Genomic DNA, 26,770 nt, shown 5'->3' on the forward strand with positions numbered 1-26,770 from the left:
TGTATTCACAACACACAAAAATGTAAACTGAGGACTTGGTATATATGTTTAAACTTTAATACTTGAGAAAATATAAGTTAAAATCTGATACAAACACTGCTGGCACAAGAAAATAGACACAAATTTGGATTCAAATGGAGTCAGTATGTAAACCTGGATATGACTGTATCATGACAACTTGTAACAAAGCCTTTTAAAGAAGTAACAGATTTTTGTATCAGATATATATTGCAGAAGGAACAGTAATTTCTTTTCTCAAAAAATTTCCCTTATCCATTAAGAATTGTTAACTCAGTGTGGAGAGGAAAGTTAGAGATCATCTAATTTATCAAAGCATTTTAAAGATATAAGCCTTAAACACCTAGTGTAAGCTCAAACAATGCAAAAATAATCAGCATTTCATTTTCCTCTGAAGATTTATTTGATGTTAGTCACGTTAACAAATTATAGAAACGAAAAATTTAAATATTTCATTCTTTTTTGAAAGTACACATTATTTCTTCTTCCAGGTACATCAGTAATTTAAGCTTAATACTCATTTTACTAAATGTTAAACAAAAAGAAACTTTTAAAATCTTGCACTATTATTAAGAAGAAATGATTTCTTTCTAACTTCAACAATGTACTTTTGAAATTGTGAAAACAATTAGAAACACTAGGTCTTTAAGGGCATTTCAAAATATATTTGAAGAAAGTATCTTTCAGTCACTGCTTACTTTAAAAAAAAATTTATTTTGGAAGAGTAAGCTATATATAAATAAAAATTCATCCAATGTGAATATAATTGGAGAAATTCCCTGATCATGAATACTGGATAAAATGTGTATTTCAAGAATATTCTCACTGTATCGAAGTGTGAAATTATAACAGAACTATAGGAGTTGGAACTTCCTACCATCAGTAGCCTGATGAAGATAGGGCTATTTATGAATTAACTTACAATTCTTCAAAAAAATAAAACCAGTTCTTGGAACTGCCAGATGATACTTTTATTCCAGAAGTTACTGATACAGAATTGTTTGGTCTTACAAAGGAATAAACTCCTTCTTAAAGGTAAAATTCTTCCTCTTTGAAAGATGCATTAAATATTTCTCATCACTAAAAATGTAAAGCTTCTGGTACTTCTTGTTTTTTTTTTTTTAATGAATTTTACTTGGTTTTGCTTTACTTCTTTTTTTTTAAAATTAATTAATTTATTAATTTAATTTTGGCTGTGTTGGGTCTTCGTTTCTGTGCGTGGGTTTTCTCTAGTTGTGGCAAGCAGGGGCCACTCTTCATTGTGGTGCGCGGGCCTCTCACTGTCGCGGCTTCTCCTGTTGCGGAGCACAAGCTCCAGACACACAGGCTCAGTAGTTGTGGCTCATGGGCCTAGTTGCTCCGCGGCATGTGGGATCTTCCCAGACCAGGGCCCGAACCCGTGTCCCCTGCATTGGCAGGAGGACTCTCAACCACTGCGCCACCAGGGAAGCCCCTTCTGGTACTTCTTGAACACTGACTTCACTTTCCAAAGATGTAAATATTATCTCCCTCAATGCCCAGATCAACAGTGGAACTCAACTAAATATTTGGTGACTGTCTCTTTTAAGAAGAGAAGCATCAATTATTTCAAAAACTAGCCTGCACGCAGCTTTGATTTTAACTGTATTTCTCAGACAAAAGATAGCTTACTTTTATACAAAAGTTTCTTGCTTTAAAATCTACAAACATCAGTAGTCAGCTTAAGATGCTTATTCTACGATTGCACATTTGTGTGAACCGTTATTTTTCTTTAGAAGACACATTTTAGTTTAAAATAGGGAAACACAGACCTCAATACTGAAAATAACCTGTGATAGCTGATAATACTGTAAAGTTATTAAACACACCCCTAAAACTTCTGAAAGTACATTAACAATTTTTTAAATAGTCACAATCTATTAAAAAACATATTATTTACAAATATCATCCCAGATCGAGAGTCTATATAGCCACTGCATGATCTGGGTAGGTTCCTTGGAGAATCTGCCTACAGAATAGAAAATGCTGCATACATACTGTCCATTTGCCATTGGAAAGCTGAAGGCAGCATGACTTCATTGAAGAAAATTAACATAATTGGAAACCTCTAATTAAAACTTGTATTATTGTGCTAAAGAAAAATAGTAATCACATGACAGAATTTTTATGTAGCACCACTTTAATATTCTTTAATATCACCTTAATTTTAAGATTGTTAAAACATAATTCTGATGTTAAACATTATTTTAATGTAAAAATTGATATCTGTACTCACAGAAAATTACACTATTAAAAAATATTTCTAATATGCTAAAAGCTACTAAATCATTTCCCCTTCCACATTGCACAATGTCCATCTAAAATATAAGGTATAAGTTCTTATAAATAATATGTGAAAAAATTTTTTTCCAAGTTTCAATTTATATTTCAATACCTTAATTTTATTTTTTTTACCAAAAATACTGGTAACAAAATATTACCAAGGTTAATAGAAGTCAGTTAAAAAAATCAGTTCCTTCTGATTTGGAAAGCTTAAAAAAATTTTAAATAATAGCAATTCTACCAAACCCAGAGTAACAGTAAGCTAATCAGCAGCAGCTACTGGTACTTAGTATTGTTCCATCAGGCAATCCTGAACAGGAAACAAAATAAGATGTCTTTTGTAAGACAAGTGCCAAACCGTTGCTTTTAAACTAAAATGCAGTAACTTATATTAAGAGCACCTCCGTTCCTATTAGCAGGTAATAACCTCCACATTTAACACATATTCAAAATACAGCAACTACAGTTATAAACCTAGCAGTGTTATTTGACTTTACATTTCCATTAATGGGCAGACATTAACAAAGATGTCATGGACTGAAAATCATATAAATGTCTGTAACGAATAAGAATCTCCCGGTGATTTTACCACTGTTCACCTTAAAAGGGTACCTTCTGGTGAATTCAGGTGTGTGAATTCTGATGAGCCCCTCCTCGCCCCAACCTCTACCCCCATCTTATTGTACTTAATGTCTGAACCTATTTGGATAAACACAAATAGAAGAAACTTTTAAGGTGTGCAGCTAACACACTCACTCTCTTTCTTTCCTCTCTTCTCTTAGAATGACACATTATGTTTATTTTCTAGGTTTCTTACTTCCAGTCATAACAAAATAATGATCATTGTCTTCCTTCTTCTTTGCAGGTTTTTTATCTCCACTAACTGCCTCCTTGACAGATGAGGGTGGCTTCCTGGTTGCAGCCGGGGCTTTGCCACTTTTGGGAAGCCCTTTGGCTAAGCACTGGCTCTTGGTGGCAGTCTGTGCTGACTTTGGTTCAGGATGTGCTTTGGCAGAAGACTGGGGAAGACTCACAATGGACAGCGGGGTACGGCCCGGGGACCTGGAGGAGCTGGGTCCTGTCTTCTGGGACGTGCTTTTACTCTGAGCCTGCTTTTTGGCAACTGAAACCATATTATCTTTCAACTTCTCTGCAGCTTTTGCAGGAGCAACTGAGGATACAGAAAGTGGCTGGTTTAAATTCAAGGCTGACTTAAGTTTCTGTGCTGGCATTGCCCCCGCTTGCGGAGCTCCAACACGTGGCTGAGACTGTGTTCTCAGACCCGTGGTTATCGTTTTGGAACTGGATGTTGTCACTTTTGCAGGAGACTGGAAAGAAGGAGAAGGGTTAGGCCTTACGTGCAGATTTGCCTTAGGTGGCTTTGGACACTTTGATGATGAATTTAAACGTGCAGCTGAGTGAGAGACTGCATAATCCCTGGAAGACACATGGTGGTGTTTCAAATGCTTTGGTTCAATTTTTCCAGAACACTTATTTGGCAAAAGTGTGGATTCAGGCACATCTCTTGACTTCTGGGCTGGAATAAGCTTGGCCTTAGGAGTACTGGGTGATGAGATACATTTTCTCAGCGACTCAGATACACAAGGTGCAGTTCTTAATAAAGCTGGTGAAAAAGTGCTTTTACCTACTGGATTTAAAGAAGCAGATGCAGATGATGCATCGTTTGAAGGAGGCTGCGGTTTCTTTGTTACGTCCTTTGAAGATCTGAGTTTGAGATGAGAGGACACTGCTGGAGAATTTGGAAATTTAGAACGGACTGACCCACAGGCCAGATTGCCTCCTTTCAGGGAAGATGCTGGTGGCGACACACCTGGCAGACGTACCTGCTTCTCTTTGCTCCTTGGAATACCAACTGGTGTGCCAGGTTTTGAATTTTGTTTCTGAAACATGCTAACTGCTGACAAAGGATTCATTTCAGGAGGCTGAGGTGCTCTGGCGGACGAATCAGGCACACTTTCATTAGAAACTCCTTTTTGAAATGCTAGAATTTTCTGTTCTAGTGTAGCAAACTGTAATATTCGACAGGGGTCATATTTAAGCAAAAATCCTTGAAGAGTATCCCAGCCTCCACCGACACGGACCATGACATGTTTTCCGTGAAGCATCTTTCCCCCAAAAGAAAGTAAAAAGTAAAGCTGTAAAACTGTAAGGTGCAGTTACGGTTCATTAGCAGTCACAGTCTGTGATGTCTGTGACTATGAAATTCAGTGTATTTGCCAACAGCTTCACTATAAATTGCTAGTCTCTTTCTTGTGTTACTAAAGTAACAAATTTAATTCATATTGAATCATGCAACTAACAATAGAGAATCCTCCAGTTTGTCAGGAAGATATTTACACATCCTAAAAATCCAAATTACTAATACGCAAAACTGCAAGGACTGAATATTGATGGAAGAAAGCAAAAGGGAGAGTAAAGGAGGGGAGGAGAGAAAAAAAGACTCATACTAAAGAAAAACATAATTACAGAAGAAAGATAAAAACTACCAAAACTTGTATGTTAGAATTTAACAAATTACTTTCATATGTATCATATCAATTTAATCTTTCAAAAACTTTGATATAATTTATTACTAGTTCTTCTTTGCAGATGAGAAAATTATGGCTCTGAGACATTAAGGAAACTGTCTCAAACCACACAGCTTGGCCTGGCCTCAAACGCACCAGGCTGCCCAACCCAAAAGGTGCTTTTGTGTTGATAAGATATATCCTGGGTCTGCCAGCACAGCCCGAGCTGGACGGACTCAGGCCCCTATTCATTCAGCAGGCAAATCTGCAAAGTTGTATGAGACTGCTCTGCAAATTTTCACTCTAAATCCCATGCTCTGTGCACTATCACTATATCATACTGCTTAAGAAGAGAAATCTAATTAAAAGACAAAATGCATATGCCTGTTTCTGTATGAGTTGAACAGGGTATGGGGAACTAATGATAATATATGAAATAAAAGAAAATATAGGTGGTAAAATTATATTTTTTACATACTTTTATATTACATTCCTAAATTGGGAATAAAACAGCTCTTGTATCAATAAGTGGACAGAATGATGAACAGGTAAACTTCAATCTCCTTATCAGCAAAGGGGACAATTAATCAATTGCAGATTGCAAATGGGACAAAGGAAGAAAATTAGCATGTATATTAGCATATTAGTATAGATGCTGATGTTGTGTCAGTGAAAAAAAGGCTTCATACTTAAGACCCAAAGTCTATATTATTATCAACTGCAATGTTTCTACTTCTTTTTCTTCTTACTGACATTTAATCTTATTAGATGTTCTGGTTTTGCTTTTTTCTTCTTCTTATGATAGAAAATTATTCCTCTTTAGGAAATCTAAAAAATGGAATAAGTTACCTGAGGTATTCAAAAATTTTTTCCCCCAATTATATTCAATGTCCAAATAGTCTTAGCTTAATTAGTTGTTTGCTGTGTTAAGCGTATTTACCTAAACACATTATATACTCTTGAAAATATTCCATATATTTCCTCCTATACAGTGAAATTCTTCCATTAATAACATCCTCTATTGCAATTTTTTAAAAAGTAAAAGGGGAACAAAAGAAGGCTGGTAAAGCAATAAATTCAATTTCAAAACAAGATCTAAACAGGATGTAAACGGTGGACTTACTCTTATAAAAAGTATTTTATCTCCTAGTCGATACCGTCCTTCAGATAAGTACTCAATAGAAAATCGATGAGAACAACTACAAGGAGGGTCTTCAGCAATGTGTTTAACCTAAGATTAAAAATAAACAACAAGATTTAGTGCTTGTGACAAAAACTATTTTGTTTAATGTTAAAATGCAAGGTTATTTGATAGTTGGGAAAATCAAACTCAAAGAAAAAAATTTAAAGACAGTTCAACTATTTATTATCTCTTCCCTTTTACTTGTTGTCAAATATTGAGATTAGACATTAGCTAATCTAATAAAACCTAACAGTGAGGAAGTCTGGAGTCTCTCTCTCTCTCTCTGCCCAAGTGCAATCAGGCTCGTCGTGTACTCACTGATCACCGGAGAAGGTCTGTGAATGTGTACACAGTGAAGTCAATTCAAAACACATTCATTCAGTCATAGGAAACAGTTCGTTACTAAGTTTGAATTGTTTTAAGACTTGGATTAATATATCTGTCAAATCAAAGATGGACCCGTTAGATAAAGTTTAACCAGGAATTTTCACTTGTCCCTTACCACCATGTGAAAGTAATACTGTATGTATGGGGGAATATCCAGATTTGTTCCAAAGTTACTGTTAAAATAGGCAGAGATGCATTTATAGCTATTGGGCTGGGCAAAAAGTACATTCGGGTTTTTCCCTAACATCTTACGAAAAACCCAAGCAAACTTTTTGGCCAATCCAATATTCACCCAAGACTAGGTAAATTCTAAAAATTTCAACTCAAGAGGCATTTTTCTAAAAGCACTCACTTTGTTTCAATAGTCTGCTAAAGAGATGAGAACTGAGGAGAAAATCCTACCTCTACTCCTCGAGGGGCTTACAGAATTTTTAACTGCAGTAAATATCTTAAAAATGGTAAAAACTGGGCCTCCCTGGTGGCGCAGTGGTTGAGAGTCCGCCTGCCGATGCAGGGGACACGGCTTCGTGCCCCGGTCCGGGAAGATCCCACATGACACAGAGCGGCTGGGCCCGTGAGCCATGGCCGCTGAGCCTGCACGTCCGGAGCCTGTGCTCCGCAATGGGAGAGGCCACAACGGTGAGAGGCCCGCATACCGAAAAAAAAAAAAAAAAAAAAAAAAGGTAAAAACTGGAATAAAAATTAAAATTCAGGAATTCTTTATTTAAAACATGGAAATTAATATAAATTGATTAAATGAAAATATTTGCTGAGATATGTTTGATTTGAAAAAAAAAGTCACGTATCAGCCACTATGGAAACCATTTTGTTTTCCTAAAATTATATTTCTGAAAAAGTATATTCTTCTCAACTACTTGTCACACAGAGTATATCTAAACAAATACACTTAATTGCACTTAGGCATGATGTTAAAGAAAGTCTCTTCAGATATACCCAACTTACCTGAGCACTAACAGAAATTTATGAGTGTCTTAATTATCTACACAAAATGGACACATGTGGATTCACCCGGGCCTGATCAGAAGGATCCGGATTTATCTCCCTACATCATTCATTTAACAGAATAACATGATCATAAATAGAACTGATTTTCATAAGCGATTCAATGAAGTTTATCTTGTTTAGTTTGGTTATATGAGCACATAGGTACACACATGCATACACACACATACATACCACATGCATAAGATGGCTAAAAAATATTCTGAACTTGGGTAAAGAATTTACAATTATTTGAACCATTTACAAGTTAGATAACAAAGTAATTTGAAAGGAGGTAATTATTTCAGTCATTATTTTCTATCCATTAAGGTTTCTTAGGTACACAGAACTGCAGTTGTGTATTTCTTAACAGCACTCAAAATAATGAATCAGATAATTGTTCCTTAATTTTAAACATGACCATAAGATCTCAGCAGGTCACATATGTGTAGGTGGACTCTGAATATATTCATATAGCACATATATATTTAAAGAAATGTGTTCCTTTTAGTTTTCATAACAAGCTTGCAGGCATGAAAGGTCACTTATTTTCTTTGTTTAAAATATCCAAATACCACTTATATTCAGCAGTACAAATCAGCACTAACCCACAATCTAAATAAGTTGGTGAGCCTAAAAGGAGTAAGTGCTGTGAATAAAAAATGTTCTCTTCTGGTTTTAGCTATTGTGTAATTAACATTTTAACATTAAAGGAAAAAGCTAAAGAAATTAAAATCATCTGTAAAGGTACTACCCTAATATCAATTATTTTCATTCTCCTTGTTCTGATACATACTTTTCACAAAGTAAACATTTTTCTTGTTGCTATATAGTCTTCATAATGATTACAAAAAATGATTATTCTGCTAAAATAGTAAATCCTAATTTACCTAGCCATTGCCCAATTTGAGAGTATTTACATTGCTTCCAATTTTTCAGCCTTATAAGTAATACTGCAATAAATACTTTCATTCATGCTACTTTTTTTTCCCTCTTCAAGTATAATAAAAATGAAAGAGGAACACTTTTGGCGAACTATGAGATTCTGACGCATCATATTTGAAAGAAAGTGTGCAATTACTTACAGCTTCGTGCAGCTCTTCATGCTGACAGCATGATTTTGGAATGCTGATGGAATCTTCGGCCCCAGAAGTATTAAGTAAGGTCTCTTCTAGCTCAATTTCTTTCTCAAATTTTACTAATACTGGTGGCTCAACCCCATAGCTGAAAACCAATCATGAGATCTCATCAAACAAGTGAAGTCTGAGGCAAGTACTTCCATGTATATCACAATAGGTTTTCTTTTATTTTTAAATGAAGTCTGTATGACTCTCTTCTACCAGTTGTTTCACTGGGACATCTGGAAATGCTTTATAATGTCCCACAGAGTGCCAAAAATTCAGATTATCATCTTTACATCATAGTATATATATATTTGGGTTACTGGATGCTCCCAATATTCAATCAGGGATCCTAAACGTACCTTTAAAAATCAGCTTGTTAAAAAAAACAAAAAACAAGTCATCTCGTGAGTGAAGATGGGGTCGAGCTAGGTATGGAGGATACCAGGCCTCAGCCTTCTTATCAGACCCTCTTTGTGTCCAAAGGACTTGCTTCACCTTGAACTGCTTAAAGATTGCATGCTCTTACTCTACTTCTTTTTTTTTTTTTTCGGTACGCGGGCCTCTCACTGTTGTGGCCTCTCCCGTTGCGGAGCACAGGCTCCGGACGCGCAGGCTCAGCGGCCATGGCTCACGGGTCCAGCCGCTCCGCGGCATGTGGGATCCTCCCGGACCGGGGCACGAACCCATGTCCCCTGCATCGGCAGGCGGACTCTCAACCACTGCGCCACCAGGGAAGCCCTCTTACTCTACTTTTGATCTGAAAAATGTAAGTATCCACTTTTACAGTTTAATACTAAATGAAGGCAAGCTACATGAGCAAGCAGATGTTGACACATGACATGGCTCATGTGAACAGAACAAAGTTAATAAAGAAACAAAAAGAAAGAGAAAACAGTAAATTAAGTTACCTTTATTCCAATCAAAAATTATTTTCATTTATAGAAAATAGTGTTCTCGATAAAATAAAGCAGCTTAAAAAATGTTTGTGACATTGAAATTCTGAAATATTGTGGAATACATACCTTGACACAATTCGACCAATTTCAAGAAGACAAAGATACACCTGTCTCGGATCTTTGTGCAAAACTGTGAAAAATAAGACCACATATTTTAGGGGGCAAATTAAATAGGCAAATATATTTACGGCATGAAAGAAGTAAAAGAAAAGACAGTAGCATTACTTATTTGGAGACTCAGAAAAGACTTTTATTTCTTCTACATATTATCATCTTCCTGAAATTAAAAAGAAAATGGTCAACCAGAAGATTAAAATTTACCATGGATGCTTACCTGTGTAGTATTTTAAGTCTAAAAAACTGAGCTTAGTAACATTAAATTATTAATATTTCAGATCTCTTAATAGGAGATATTATTGAAGAAACGTTATCACTTCAATTTTATTCTAAACTATCTTTAGCACAGGACTATGTGTTAACAGCCTTCTTCAACTCTTCCAAAAATAGAAGAGGAGAGAGCACTTCTCTACTCATTCTATGAGGCCTATATTACCCTGATATCAAAGTCAGAAAAAGACATCACAAGAAAACTAAAGACAAATATCCTTTATGAACACAGATGTAAAAAATTCTCAATGAAATACTGGCAAACTGAATCCAGCAGCAAGCGAGATTTATCCCAGAAATGCAAGGTTGGTTCAACGTATGAAAATCAATCAATATAATTCACCATATTGATAAAATAAAGGAAAAGAAACATACAGCTATCTCAGTAGAGACAGAAAATGCTTTTGACAAAATCAAACACCCTTTCATGACAAAAAAAGACTCAACAAAGTAGAAACAGAAGAGAACTTTATAAATATGAAAACAGACATCTCTGGAAAACCCATAGCTAACATCATTATTAATGGTGAAAGACTGAATGTCTTCCTCGAGGCTAAGACCAGGGAAAAGAAGGATGTCCACTCGTACCAATTCTATTCAACATTGTACTTGAGGTTCTAGTCAGGGCATTTGGGCAAGAAAAATAAATAAACGCCATCTAGATTGGAAAGGAAGACGGAAAACTATATTTACAGGTGATATGGTCCTTTGTTTAGAAAACCCTAAAGAATCTACAAAAAAACTAATAGAGCTAATAAGCAAGTTCAGCAAAGTTGCAGGATATGAGATCAATATACAAAAGTCATTGCATTTTATACATTAGCAATAAACAATCTGAAATGTAATTAAGGAAATGATTACATTCACAGTAGCTTCAAGAAGAATAAAGTACTTAGGAATAAATTTAACCGAAGAATTGTAAGACTTGTACACTGAAAACTATAAAATATTGTTGAAAGAAATTAAATAAGATATAAATAAATTGAAAGACATCCTATGTTCATGGATTGGAAGACATATATTGTTATTGTAATACTCTCCAAACTGACCTACAGATTCAGTGCAATCCCTATCAAAATTCCAAGAGCCTTTTTTTTTCCAGAAATGGACAAGCTGATGATAAAATTCATAAAGAACTGTAAGAAATATAGAATAGCCAAAACAACTTTTAAAAAGCACAAAGTTGGAAGACTCATACTACCCAATTTCAAAACTACAGTAATCAGGACAGTGTTTACTGGCTTAAGGATAGACATACAGACGAGTGGAATGAAACAGTGTCCAGAAATAAACTCATACGTTTATGTTCAATTGATTTTCAACAAGGGTGCCAAGACAACTCAAAGGGGAAAAAACAGTCTTTTCAACAAATGGTGCTAAGACAACTCGATATCTACATGCAAAAGAATGAATTTAGACTCCTTCACACAGTATACAAAAAATAACTCAAAATGCATTACAGACCAAAATGTAAAAGCTAAACCTATAAAAATCCTAGGAGGAAGTATAGGTGAAAATCTGTGTGACCTTGGATTAGGCAATGGTTTTTTAGATATGACACCAAAAGCACAAGCAATCAAAGAAAAGATAAACTGAACTTCATCAAAATTAAAAACTTCTGTGCATCAAAGGACACTATCAAGAAAGTGAAAAGGCAACCCAAAGGCCAGAAGAACATATTGGCAAATCATATATCTAATAAGGGCCTAATATCCAGAATAAAGAAAGAACTCTTACAAGTCTACAAAAAAAAGACAATTGACTCCCCCAAAAATGAGGAGAAGATTTGAATGGACATTTCTGTAAAGAAGATATACAAATGGCCAATAAGCCCATGTAAAGATGCTCAACATCTTTAGTCTTTAGGGAAATGCAAATCAAGACCACAATGAGTTACCACTTCACACCCACTAGGATGGTTATACAGTTGACCCTTGAACAACATGGTTTGAACTGTGTGGGTCCACTTACACATGGATTTTTTTCAATAAATACATACTACAGTACTATAAGATCTGTGGTTGGTTGAATCTGTGGATTCAGAACCGTGGATACAAAGGGCTGACTGTAAAGTTATATCCAGATTTTTGACTGCAGGGTTAGGGGACCACTGCCCCTAACTCCTGGATTGTTCAAGGGTCAGCTGTAATTTTAAAAAATAATAACAAGTGTTGACAACTATGTGAAGAAATTGGAACCTTTGTGCATTGCTAGTGGGAATGTAAAATGGTGTGGCCACTGTCAAAACAGTTTGGTAGTTCCCCAAACAGATAAACACAGAATTACCATATGACCCAATAATTCCACTCCCAGGTACATCCCTGAATTTAAAACATATGTTCACTCAAAAACTTACATACAAATGTTCATAGCAGGATTATTAATAATAACCCCAAAATAGAAACAATCAAAATGTCCATCAGCTGATAGTAGATTAAAAAATGTATATCCATACAACGAAATATCATTCAGCCATAAAAAGGAATGAAGTACTGTTAGATGCTACAACATAAATGACCCATAATGCTAATTGAAAATAGCCAGACACAAAAGCTACATATTGCATGATTTTATTTATATGAAAAGTCCAGAGTAGCAAATCTATAGAGAAAGAAAGTAGACTGATGGTTGCCAGAGGATGGAGATATGGAGTAACTGGGTCCAACTGCTAATAGGTATGGGTTTTCTTTTTGGAGTGATGGAAATGTTCTGGAATTAATAATGGTGATATCTGCACAAATCGTGAGTATACTAAAAACCACTGAAGTCTACATTTTGAAATGATACATTTTATGTTAGGTGAACATACCTCAATGTTTTTAAATGCTATGAATAAAAAGAAACCTAATACGCTTAATGATCAGCACACCTGGATTAAAGCAGGGTGCAAACTGGGGGGTAAAATAGCAATCCATTAGTTTTAATTCTACACTGGATAAGAATATCCAGAGGCATACTAAACAGGTAACAGTGGGGAACAGCTACCTGTCTGCAGGCAACAGGGTGTGCATGGTCAATAGAAATATTTACAACATTAATAACCTAAAACAATGATGAAACCAACTAAAAAGTTGGTTTGTTTTTTATTATCACCATGAACCGGCAAGTCTAAGCAATGTCAGTGACAAAATACTTCTCTCTACCAGGACCGAATACTATTCCCATGACCCCCGCCCTTGGTATGCTACTGCTCTTATCAAAACATTATCAATTCTGTGTGTGTGCGTGTGTGTGTGTGTCTGCGTGTGCACGCACACACACTCACACACATAAATACTTTGCGGAAATATATAGTCTAAAACTTAGATAGCTTTCACTTTGGTCACTGCACAGATGTTTCTGTTGACTTAAATGAAATGAGAAAATACATCAATAATTCTTCAATACAGCATGACTTTTTAAAAGCATTAGCCCATTTAGATAACCAAATTGGCACCTGCTGTTTACACCATGAACATACATCATTTGGCCTTCTGTTATTTCTGTAATTATCTAGTTAAAAATAAATTACTAGTAATTTAGACTTGATAGAGTAATTCTTGACGAAAACATTAATTAGTTAAGCCTTAATCCAGAACCTTCCCATAGCCAACTCATTTAGGAAGTAAAGTATGTCCAGGCCATTCTAGATATATAGGATCTAAAACATAAATGAAAAGCTTTTATCATACATTTGATCTGGAATCTGATTCTCCAATTGTTTACATATATCTAGAGTATAAATGTTTCTAGTAAAATGAAATGTGGCATTTGAGTCCTTACTTGGAAAGAAAAATTAGAAGTGAGGCATACAAAAATATCCTCATAAACATTAAACACAACACCACCACCTACCTAAACCTTCAGATTCAAAGAGGTAAGTCTCATCAACCCCGATGTGCCTGCACCAGTGAAGGAAGTTCGCAGTATTGTCTCTAGCAAAGAACGAACCTGATGCAGCATCTTTCTTACAGGGCACTTTTCTCATTGGAAAATTCTGAAAAAGACAAAAGGATAATTTCAAACATGCATCAAGGATATTTTCATTAAATATCCATTTTAATATTACTAAATAAATGTTCAGTGCATTGAATGTAACTAAAAAGTGCATAGCACTAGAGGAAAAAGGCATCTTCAAAAATCATTTTATTTTGCTTTTCATTAAGCATATTCTAGAAAATGATTCCTAGGAAAACAGGTCAAAATTAGCAGCAGGATCACGCATATCTAACCTCTCTTTTTAAAATGACATGAGAGTCTTAGTTAAGATAAAAAATGACAGTCTAATAATTCCAAAGCACATCTTTATAGTTTATCTCTCCAAACACAGTTCAATACAAACACAAAATTATTGCTATGTTAAAGGTTTACACAGTCTCAATTTTGCTAACTTCCTTATTTGCAGATTCATAAATATGGTTCTGAGTTTCTTGAGGAGACTTTCAAACAAGGAAGTAGTAGCCCATTCTTAATTAAAGTTCTTTAAAAACTGACAAGCTAAGTTTTACAGAATCCTAATTCATTTTTATTTCCTGGACCAAGAGTATTCAGATAATCCTGCTGAGGCTGAGGGTTTGGGGTTTTTTTAGAAATTATTCATCTCTTTTTTTTTGGCTGCATTGGGTCTTCATTTCTGTGCACGGGCTTTCTCTAGTTGTGGCCAGCGGGGGCTACTCTTCGTTGTGGTGCGCGGGCTTCTCATTGCAGTGGCTTCTCTTGTTGCAGAGCACGGGCTCTAGGCGTGCAGGCTTCAGTACTTGTGGCACATGGGCTCAGTAGTTGTGGCTTGCGGGCTCTAGAGCGCAGGCTCAGTAGTTGTGGCACACAGGCTTAGTTGCTCTGCGGCATGTGGGATCTTCCCGGACCAGGGCTCAAACCTGCGTCCCCTGCACTGGGGCAGGCACATTCTTAACAACTGCACCACCAGGGAAGCCCGGCTGAGGGGTTTTTAGTTTTGTTTCAAATTTTTACTTGAATAAGAAATTCACGCATATGATTTTTTTTAAATGCAATGGGCACAGTAGAGTATAAGTCTTTCTCCTACCACTACCCCTCAGTTCCTTTCTCTCCTTGGAGAGACCCACACTATTACCAGTTCCTTATGTTTCCTTCCTGTTGCTATTATTTTCTAGGATTACAATAACCTTGTGAGTTTTTCTAGTTGTATATAGGAAAAAAAAATCAACACAGCCAAATACAAAGATGGTTAGTATCAATTGAAATCTTCTTATCCACATTTCAGTAAGACATCTCCATACACAAGTATATCTGTACCTACAGAATGCTACGTAAACAGGCTATTCTGCAATCTGATTTGTGTATGTGTGCATGCACACTTAATGATAGGTTGCAGGCATCTTTTGAGGTAAAAAAAAAACACAAAAATTAAAATAGTCATTTCTAATGAATAGATAATATTCTACTCTGTTCAGGTACCATAATTAATTTTAAACAACTTCTCTACTGATGAGCATTTAGGTTGTTCTTAATTTTTTTTGCACAGTCGTTTTTGTGAATTTGTGGTTATTTTCTTAGAATAAATTCCTGGAATTAGAATTATGTTACGTATCAAAGGATGTGCTTTATTTTCAATGTGATATATGTTACCCATTGTCTCCCAAGAAAGATGGTACTACTTTATATTTCCACCAGCACTATGTTAATATCTAGAATACACACTCACAGACACCAGATCCCATGAGTGAAAATAACCATATTTGATGAAAAGAGAGGAAACCTTATCTACCTCAAATCCCAACTTCAGGGTCAACGGTAGAAAAGTATCTAAAAAAAGTATTATTCATTCAGCCAATATTTATGAATTTACCATGAAGACAATATATAAAGAATAAAAAGATGATGATAATAGCTCTTAACTGTGTGCCAGGAACCATCACAACCTCTTTTTTCACTTAACTCTCACAGGAATCCTATAAGGAAGGTACTATTATTGTTCTCAAGAAGAACTAGCTATTTAGATATTTACTATGCACCAGGCATTATCTATATAAGCTAACCACTATCTATATATTATCTCATTTAATGTTGCTGAATCCTCGAAAATATATCCTACAAGGTAAAGGTTAATATCTCCATTTTACAAGTGAGAATATTTTTTCAGATGCTCAAAAAGATTAAGTAAATTATCCAAGATTTTACATATAGTTGCGTTGGAAGTTTACAACCTTGTAGAGATGATAAGAAATGTACATAAGCAAATCAATATGTACCAAGGTATTAAATCACTACTGTCAAACATTTTCTTACCACTGGTTCTTCAGAGTTGCATGTTTTCACCGTGTTTTGAAGAACATCAATCAGTTGGCATAACAGTACTCCATTATCAAGTTCTTCCAATAACCTTTCTGCCTTAACTTCAATACCTAAAAACATATTTCAAAGCTAAGAGCCTTCTAGAAACAGTAAATTCAAACAATATGGTTAAAGTTTAATTAAATGTAATCGGATTATAGCTGAAACACTAGGCAAATATTAGATCAGACTCCGAGCATTCACTCTTAGAAGGTACAGTTAAAACGGCAGATAATATCAAATTAAGAGAAAGTCAACTGAAACAAAAATATCTGTGGTGTAGAAGCACAGGAAAAATAAATGACATCTACTTTATTTCACTGAAAAACACCAAAGTGTCTTATATTTCAAGATCCACTATTAAGGTTAAGTTTTGATTCACTGCACATTACAACTGCTTGCACAAGAAAGATTCTCTATAAGTAAGATGGTCTTTGTTGCAATTTAAAAATTAAAGATAACAATGTAACAAGCACTCAGAAAATACCAACTTTTCACCTCTAAAATCCCTTATTTGGAAGCATTATTACATAATAAACTTTTAAGAAATTATCCAAATCTTCAAACTGATATAAGAGTGAGTGTTTAGTGCGTTTTTAATTCTCTTCAAAGACCATAGATGAGCTTTATACGTATATATTCCTCCTCACGAAAACCTTACAATGCTACATGAAATTCTGTTATTTAAAAGAGAATTTTTTTCTAGGGAGAAAGTTCAGAGCACTCATGTCCCTCTAACTGAGTAAAGAAATATGATGCCATGCATTCTCCAAGCTGACATTTCCTCCTAGGTTTCATATACCTCTGCCCCTAGAAGCCTCAGAAACAGGAATCATTTTAACGACAGCATATATTCCACCCAGAATCTCATGCCTTACACAAGTTTAAGGAGAAAAAAGAAATCAATAAAATACAGACTCCCAAATTAGACCTATTCACTTAAAATTTTTTTTAACATTAACAATTAAAATGTTGATTATTCACAGCTCTTACTACTGACCTCTTCCATGAAGCCTCAAACTTGCTTACTATTCAAGCCCCGAGAGTCAGGGTGAATCAGAATATCTTCCCAACCAGAATGTAAGCTTGGTGAGAAAAAGGACATCAAATATTTCCTTCACTAGAGGATCCCCAGCCTCTGGAACTATCATTCCTTGACAAAGAGTAAGATTCTCAATAAACATTTACTGAATAAGAGATTACAGTTTTGAGCATCTTTGCAAGCCTTACCTAATAAACCAGAGAGCCAGATCGACAGATCTTCCTGCATGGGCAACAGAGTAGCTTCGTGCCTCACAGCTATCCACTCATCATACTGGCAAACGTCAGCCAAACCTGGCCCATGTCTGGGGGTCAGAGGACTCCGTGGACTTAGAGGCAGGTCTTCTCCAAACCACACCTAGAGAAAACACCAACCAACTGAATGGACGCAACCCTGTTAAAAGTCAGCATGCCTAACATTTATATTTAAATAATGAATTACAGACCATATTTAATATACAGAGCTGCAGCAGCTCACAGAAAGTTAATAAACTAGAAGCAAACTATTAGCCTGGATACTTGAGACACTTTCCGTATTCAATTCTGTGATAAATGTAAGTGAATCCGTAATTAATGAATGGGTTCTACCATCAAACTGAGGGGATGAAAGTCAACAAATATTTTTTTTCTTTCACTTCTTAGCTGCATAAGTTTAACAAGTTACTTGACCAGAGTATCAGCATCTTGGCTGTAAAATGAATTAATAATACCTGCCTTATAAGCTACATCTTTGTAGAATCTAGCATTGGGCCTAACAATATTTGTTGAATAATGGATAAATGAATGAATGCACAGTTGGCATTTTATAAACTTTAAATCATAATAACAGTGTTATCTAAAAATAATTCTAAATAATGTGGTCTGTCACTTGATTTTGCATGGCCCACAAGCTAAGAATGGTTTTTACATTTTAAAATGGTAGTTATGTAAGTACCTACATAATAGCTTTGATTCTGCCTACTTACTCACTAAGCTAAAAATGTTTACTACCTGGTCAATCCCTGGTTTAGAATAAAAACTGACAGAAATATGCTATCAAACCAACACTTGCAAAATTTTGAAATACAACTAGATATACTTTTAATATAAGATTAGTTAGAGAAAAGACTGTGTCAAATCTCAACTCAGGAAGGGGTATCAGAGCCCAAGTGAAGTGATAAAGGGGTCCTCACAGGAGGGCAGCTTGAAATGGAGAGTCAGAGCTTGAGTGAGGTGACAGGGCATCCACGCATGGCAACGGCCCTGTGCAGCATCAGACCCTGAGCAGGATAAAGAGGGTGTCCACTGGGGACAACGGGGGAACATCCCAGTGCAGGGTGTCAGAGCCCAACTGAGCTGAGAAGGGCATCAGCTCAGGGAGGGGTGGCAGCAACAAAGAGACACGGGTTACATACACGGGGATTTATCAAATGGGAGCCAGGTTTCTCACTGCCAAAGAAAAGAGGTACAACTGTGGACTGAGAAAACTAGAATGAACCCCATGGTGTTGGAATCGAGTAAGTTTTACCAGAAAGCAAAGAAGCGCTCAAAGAATGATAGGGACATGCAAAAGGACACAGAAGTCAGCTTGAAGGGACTTCTGCTGGCTAAATCGAGAAGAATTTGAGCATCAAAATAATGATATAAGTGGATTATAACACACTGAATAAAATGGACAACTCTGAGTTCACATAGATATAAATAAATGAATAAACTGGAATTTTGATGAGAAATGAGATTTCCATATACTTTCAAAGTACTTCCCCAGAAATACCTACTACAAAGAGAAAAAAAGTAATTTCACAGTAGAGAAACTCATCAGGCAGCAACTTAACCCAGGCAGCAACTTAACCGAGTGACACAGGTGAACATGATCAACAACGGGCTAAATCAAAATCATATGCACCTGACAGGATAGGCGACAACACATCCCTCTGTAATAGTCCTGCCAAGATGCATAACCTGAATCTAATCATGAGAAAACATCAGGCAAATCTAAATTGAGGGACATTCTACAAAATAATTGGTCTGTAATACTCAAAAGTGTCAAGGTCATTAAAGAAAGCAAATACTAATAAAGACTGAGGGGCACGACAACTAAACGCAACAGGTGATTCTGAACTGGACATTATTGGGACAACTGACAAATAGTTGAATGTGGTCTGAGTATTACATAGTAGTTCTGTACCAACGCTAATATCCTGATTCTGATGATTTCATTGTGGCTGTATAGGAGGGAGTCCTTGCACGCGATAAATGCACTAAAGTAACAGAGGTAACGGGACATTAGATTTGCAACCTACTCTCAAATGGTTCAGCAAACAAATATCTCTGCTCTACACTTAACAACCACTTTGCAAGTTTGTGATTGCTTTAAAATAAAATTTTAAAAAGTTTTTTAAAAAGAGGCATAAGTATAGGTAATACCAAGTGAATCTAGTTCTGTCTTGATTTTTCAATGCAGATAATTTCCCCCCCTTCAATATATTAAACTTACTGAGGTTTATTTGAGGCAAGTGTTACTATACCAAATCAAAAGCCATAACAACACCATTGTTAACCCAGACAAACAGAGGGAAAAAAAAAAGAGCTGCTTCCAATCTCCTATGATGAGAAATAAACACGTTCTTTAAAAATCTCACAGGCAAAGGAAGACAACGAATATATACCACACGAGGCAAGCAGGAGTAGCAAAACTTAATAAAAATACCCAAATACTAAGAGAAACATTGTTATTCGAGGGGCATTATTTCAGAAACTGAGGGTAGAGATTTGGGGAATGAACTCCTAAATACATGAGGATCCCATAAAGTTTTTGGAAAAAAACAAGATGTTATTTCCCCAAATTCTCTTAGAATTACTTCAAAGGGAGTATAGCAAAGATATAATATCTAAATCTTCCCTTCATAAGAATGTCTTGCTTCTGTAATCCCAGGACTCAGTATAAGACCTACCTCATGATAGGCAGTCAAAAATATTAGTTGAATACTTGAGGAACAGATACTAGCAAATGACTCTTTGTACCATCAAAATCAAGATGCATCTTACAATAAATGGTATTTTACAGTCAACAGAATGTTATTTGTCCTTTAACCATTTGGCTGAGCTGACAAAAGGCAGAGAAGATGCAAATGTTTGTCAAGGAAACATGTACATTATCTAGGAACGTGGTTTTGAAAATATCATGTATGAAAATGGAGAAGCTAAAATTAACAAAAGTCATTCTAAGTTCTTGCCACATTAGGGAGAAGAGTACTTGGATTTTCCTATTATTACAAGCAGAAAACCTGGGCTAGTGAGTAGCATATTAATGTTGTTAAAAGCTAGATGTTAAGAACAAAACCTGCATGTATAAAGATTGTTCTCCATCATGCTGAAAGCTGTCACATTGCAGAGATTCCTAACCATAGGCAGTCTACAGAAGAACTTGAATCAGTATATAAACTTAACTTACATTTAGACAAAAATTTAGGTCTACGTACAAATGGGCCTTTTCTCAGAGAGAGAGAGTTCATAGTTTCTGTTAGATTCTGGAAAGGGTCTGTGACCCAAAAGAGATTAGGAACTATCTAGTTCATTGATTTTTAGACTGTACGTTTATTTACTAATCAGAATCAGGGACATAAAAAAGGGGCAAGGAAGACCTTCATGGATTAAATGAATAAGAAACCAGCTATCTACTGGGTGTCTCCTCTCTGCAAGGCACTTATGAAAAACGAAGCCTAATTAGCAAAGAGATGAAAATCCGAGGAAGTTCTCACATTCACCAGGGAGAGAAGCAAAAACTTCTGTGAGGGATGTCAAGGGTACTCCTGGAGAAGAATCAATAGGGACAGATCTGTGGAATCTAGGTCAGAGACGGGTTCGTGGAACTATAAGACAACACTATGAAAAAAAATCACCAATTTAAGAAAGTATTAATGGCCATTAGGAGAGAAATGAGAAAAACATGGTCAATGTGGCAATGATAAAAAGCACTTTATAAGGAATAGAGAAAATATAATCAACATGAAACTGATGACATTTCTGAGACTTGGATAAAAAGAGATGAATAGAAGTAATCAGATAAAAAGTGGTTTTGAGAAATAAGGAGTTCTGAGCATACTCAATGTGGATTAGAGAAGACCCCAAAGGGGAAGAGTAAGACCTTTTGGGAGACTGCCATGGACTCCCAAGTCCCCAAAGGAAAACAGTACAAAAGAACTCTTTATTAGTAGAGTAGGAGGATATAGCTGCACAGCGTAGGAGGGAGAAAGCAGCATCCCATTCAGAATTGTTCTTAACCATTTTATAAGTAAGTTATCTTCTCTAGGCTATCACACACTGCTATCTTGATAAGCCTTCTTTCTTAATTAAAAAAAAAAAACTTTCACGACACAGTTATAATCTCCAGCTTTACATCCGGATAATTTCGTTGTACCAATGATACAACCAAAGTTCTGAAGTGCCTACTAGGTAACAACACATTCCAGGAGGCACTTGGCTCATGTTATCTCATTGATTCCTCACAACTACCCTGAAAAATACACGCTGTTATCCTCACCTCAGAGGCAAGGGAGCGGGGACTCAGAGAGGTAAAATAACTTGCCAGGATCTCACAAGCAGAGTGGCAGAACAAAAATCAGACACAAAATCGGACTGACTCTAAAATTCTCACTTTCAAAGGCAAATTTTATTATCAGCTGCTTACATCTTCCTAGGTAGACCTTCAAGGTGATTTTTATCTTTAAGTTAAAATTCAGTCATGTTCTATTTATGCCAAAAGAAAGAAAACTTTTAAAGGATCTAAGAATAAATACCAACTCTGGAAATCATTCAAATGTAAGATCATTCTGGTTTGTCTTATTACCTCCATCTTGCTTCCCCTCACCAAAAAACTAACCAAAAAAACCACTCTAAATTTTAAGTTTTAATGACACATTATTTACAGGCATTACAGGGCACATGTATAATTATCTAAAATTAAGAATTTATATTTGTTTTCACTGAAAGCTCTTTTAACTACAAACATATACTAAATTGTAATGAGAAGAAAATCACAAACTATTCCAATTCTTTTCCCAGAGTAGTACAAATACGATGAACCCACCAATCCTAAGATATTTTTGATTCTTACAAATATGCAGTATAAATGAAAGCTTAATATTAAAGTCTTTCCAGAACTGGAAAGTGAAAATATAGTATTCCTGTTATTAAATTTGATGCTTAAAAAAACAGTAAAATAGAAAATTTTTGTGATAATTTTAGTTTTTTTCTAACTATTGTAATCTTATTATATTAGTCTCATTAACTTAAATATATATTTTCCCAAGAAAACCACTTACTTGAATTGCAGGCAGCATGGTCATCTATGCTGAAATGATACTGCTGCTATGAAAATAAAACAAAACATTAATATGCAGACAATGGTTGCTTTCCTACTCCCCCAAACCCTCAAATTGCAAGGAATCTGCTTTATTCTCCTATCTGACTGAAAACCTAATACTTTTCTATTTGGAATAATTTGACCATAGGAGAAGGCAATCATACTCCTCGTTTCTTACTTCATAAAAGTACTCCTCATTTGAAAGAGGAAAATCTGAAACACACTTTAATATGTAGTTTCTGGCACTAATATCAAAGTAATTCTTGAAGCATCTGACTAGTAAAATAAAACTAACAATAAAACTTAGCTTACCTTAAAACTGCCCCAGAATTTTCCCCTGTAAACACACTGTAAATATAATGTAAATACAAATATCACAACAACTGATACTGAAAGTCAAGTATCTCCCATCTGATCTTTACAAAGAGATAAGTTCATCCAAACTTTGTATAAATTCTCAAGTTTAACCATAAGCTTCTTCCACCAGGTGACAAGGTAATAAAGAAAAATATCAATTTTAACTATGAAACAATACTCAATGCCTTTCCTTAATAATTTTCCATAAGTTATTTTCTCCATGAGGTGCTAAAGACCAAAAAAAAAAAGCAATTTGAACTCTAAAGGACCATTCTTGAAACATACAAGAAAAAAACCCACAACTTTAAGTTAGATTAATACAATTCTTTAATGTATTTTCAGAAAGAAAGTGAAGAGTTTGAAAACACTCAGAATAACAGACTATATAAAACCTAGGATTTTATACTGCTTATAGCAGCATAACATACTAGTCTATTTTTTATTGTAAACCACCATTAAAATATTCTAAGAAAAAATAGAAAATGGCTTATAAGGCTATCAATTTCCAAGGAAAAGTTACTTTCTCCCCTAAGTTATACCAAACATACCTCAGATGTTCAGATGTGCCAACTACACATCCCACTTTCCTCTCAGGAACATTTCTTCCAGTACCAAAGCTGAACTGGAGCTAAACCTAACTGAAAAGTCTGATGTTACACATCACATTGTCTTTGCAAGAAGGCAAAGGACAGCAGAATGTCCTTGATGTCATTTTTCCTTCTCTCTACCCTAGCAAAAGGCCAAAGTACAATTGGGCATTACTAATGAGTTTGTTATGCTTCCCACGAGCTAACTCAGTGGGGAATACGTTTTCCTTTAGCATAAATAATCCTTTGTCCCCAACAAAGATCCACAGTAAGAAGCTTCCGAGACCATTTTTTAAAAAATACAGCAAAGAAGCTGCTCCCATTAAAATAAGGAGTCCCACATAATCAGACAAGAGCTTGAACAGCTGGAACTGCCAACCCCAAACAAAAGAAGGCCTGAATTATAAGGCGTGTGCAAATCAAGAACAGTGACACAGTCACAAAGAAGCTATCACAAGAATGTTTAGTAGTTGCAGTTTTTATGGAAAATTCAAAATTAGTTTTATGAAAGAAATGAAGAATTTGTGCACAACCTTCAATCACTGAACTTTAGCAGAGTCTAATATATATATATATATATATATATATATATATATATATATATATATATCTTCCCCCACATCATTCTTATGAAATAGAAAGAACTACTTTAAAGATAACAAAATTAACCATCTGGATTACCTTTAAAAAGAAGTTATTTAATAAATGGTACTCAGATAAGTTATAATATATCTTCATATGTGAAAAACTATCAGGTACACAAAGATATGCTTTTATTGGAAAACTTTTATAAACTGATGAGACTGTATCAGTGAATCATCATTAACTCCTGAGTATTTACTGTGCTCCAGATCCTAAGAGCCAGTTATTCATACTTTCTAGTCATTCACTATTCTCTTTCCAAATCATTTTTGTCTCATTCTTGTCTACCGTTAGCCCAGTCCCCAATCTGCATCACAATCCCAATTCTTGCTTCTTACTCAGTTTATTACCTGCTTTCCTCTTATCTATCTTTCCCTAAAAGTCTCAGACTCTACATTTTTTTTCCCCACATAAACCAATTATACCGAATCAGCAACTCTTCATTTCTGGATCTGCACCTTGATTAACAATTTATTGGCTTTTTTTGGTTTCTGTTTTCGTCTGTCTTTTTGGAGAAGACTACTTTAATTCTGTGCCGTCTTGAGGAAGTCTTTTCCCTCGGATTTGGGCAAAAAAAAAAAAGAGCTCTCAAATGACCAAGTCCAAACTATTCGCTAACCCTGCCTTAACAAGACAAACAGCTTATGCAGAGATCACGAGTGAATACTATACTTAATTTTTTAAATCTGGAGAAAATGTGAGAAGCACAGAGTGCACTTATCCACCTGAAACTTAAACAGAATTTGGGCCTGGCCCACTTAGAAACAGTTTCAGCCATGAGGTCCTCAAGATTATTTATGGTAAGGCTCTTCATACCAGTTTGACTTCAGATCATGATAGGAAAAAAATGCCAGCCCGTGGAGCCGCTCCTTTGTTCCACAGCTGTAGGCTCTGAAACTGAGTATGTTTTAATTCCTCACTCACATTACAAAATGTGGTGGGGAGAGCACAAGGTGGTATGTCTCAATCCTGGTACAAATTGGGGGCCGACTTGGAAAAGAATGGCAAAAAAGCAAAGAAATAAAGTAAGTTTCCTTAGAAAAATAGTAACATTAACTGCCACTGCAACACATATACATTCGGCACCAGCCGACAGATTACTGCCAAGACACATAAGCTGCAGGGATGCGGTAAATGCCCAAGCTGGCGCAGTGGTTACTGCTGAGGAGGGGACGGAGATGAGATTAGGACGGAATGCACAGAGGCCTTTCAACTGTACCGGTAAGATTTCAGTTCAAGATAAGCAGTGAGAACACCGGTATTATTATACTGGTCTGTACGCCCTTCTGTGTGTCAAAAAAAACATTTCATCATTTTTAATGTTTCATTTAGAAAAATAGTTAAAGAAGATATCCTGATTTGTTCAGGGGAATAAAAAACAACTTTCTCAGCTTTAAAATTCTGAGTTAAATATTTCCTAAATGCCTAGAAGAAAAAATAGAAATGCTGTATCCATACCAAACATATTTCATATTTTTTAATGTATACTAAAATAAATCACCATAAAGGCACCACCGGGGTAGTAGAAAGTAGCAGACCCATCTGCTAAATGGGGTACCACCACCTCTCGTGTATGCTTGTTGTAAAGATTAAATAAGGTGATACAAATAAAGTACCTGATATATAGCTAGCACTTAACAAATGCCTTGTTATGATGATACTATGATAGGACATAATTATAGTTCATTTAACATAATTCATCAAATTAAAAAGAGGTAAGAAAACAAAGCTAATATGAGAAATCATTAAGTGTAATTTGGAAAGCTAATACGAGAAATCATTAAGTGTAATTTGGAAAGCTAATACGAGAAATCATGAAGTGTAATTTGGAAAGCTTCTTTTACTAACATAAAAATAAATACGGTTGTAAGTGAACATAAAAACTTTAATACCAACATCCATACTCAAATACGAATGTGTAACATAGAAGTCTCTTGCTAGAATAAGGCTTAAGGATTGTGTCACACATAGGCCCTTTGCTCCATTCAGGCTGTCTCCTCACCGTCCACTCTATTGGTTTCACTCATTTCTGTGGCTCTATCACTGTTCAAGCTATACGTTTGTCCAAGCAGTGTCCACTCCTTCATTTATTAAATAATCATTTATTCACACCCTTTATTAAACTGGGCACCGCAGGCAACAGACGCAGTGATGAACATAACAGACGTGATGCTCTCATGGAGCTACTACATTCATTTGTGTATGTAGTGAATACACAAGGTTAAATCATGGTAATTGTTTTGAAAGAAAAAACAGAAAGAGAGACAGCAGGGGCCTACTTTAAGACTTTGATAGAGTGATTTAGAAATGGTTTTGCTGGAGGAAAAACATGAACTTGAAGAATGGTGGCAATTAGCCAGGGAGAGAGACAGGGAAGAGTTCTATGCATAGAGAATAATTTTTGCAAAGACTCTGTACAGAAGGGGAGAGAGTTTGGCGCATTCCGAGAACTGAAAGAAGCCAGTATGGCTGAAGCGTGGAGCACGTGCGGCTTAGGATAGGGTTGGAAAGTCAGGCAGTAGCCCCACCACGTGACGCCATACTGAGGAAAGTAGATTTTATTCTAATTGCAGTGGGAAGTCATGGAAGAGTTTTAACCAAGGGAGAGATACAATGTATTTC

General features: G+C 35.6%; 1 protein-coding gene across 4 annotated transcripts in view; it reads right to left on the reverse strand.

Annotated features, from left to right (window-relative positions):
• Positions 1 to 35: 35 nt before the first annotated feature.
• GAS2L3 (growth arrest specific 2 like 3) overlaps positions 36 to 26,770 on the reverse strand; it is a 34,235-nt gene continuing 7,500 nt past the window's right edge. Inside the window, exons 1-9 of one of the 4 annotated variants that reach the window (XM_073788304.1) lie at positions 23,468 to 23,828; positions 22,522 to 22,564; positions 17,408 to 17,576; positions 16,133 to 16,248; positions 13,721 to 13,862; positions 9,566 to 9,629; positions 8,505 to 8,643; positions 5,971 to 6,078; positions 36 to 4,445 (exon numbers count right to left, since the gene is read on the reverse strand). In XM_073788304.1, coding sequence (XP_073644405.1) covers positions 3,117 to 4,445; positions 5,971 to 6,078; positions 8,505 to 8,643; positions 9,566 to 9,629; positions 13,721 to 13,862; positions 16,133 to 16,248; positions 17,408 to 17,576; positions 22,522 to 22,545 — 2,091 coding nt within the window. In that variant the 5' untranslated portion in view covers positions 22,546 to 22,564; positions 23,468 to 23,828 and the 3' untranslated portion in view covers positions 36 to 3,116. Of the gene's footprint in view, positions 4,446 to 5,970; positions 6,079 to 8,504; positions 8,644 to 9,565; positions 9,630 to 13,720; positions 13,863 to 16,132; positions 16,249 to 17,407; positions 17,577 to 22,521; positions 22,568 to 23,467; positions 23,829 to 26,770 lie in introns of those variants that run through there. The other 3 variants (XM_073788303.1, XM_033866206.2, XM_004310976.4) reach the window with 3 other exon arrangements.

Source organism: Tursiops truncatus, chromosome 11 (assembly GCF_011762595.2).
Source record: "Tursiops truncatus isolate mTurTru1 chromosome 11, mTurTru1.mat.Y, whole genome shotgun sequence".
NCBI classification, from domain to species: Eukaryota; Metazoa; Chordata; class Mammalia; order Artiodactyla; family Delphinidae; genus Tursiops; species Tursiops truncatus.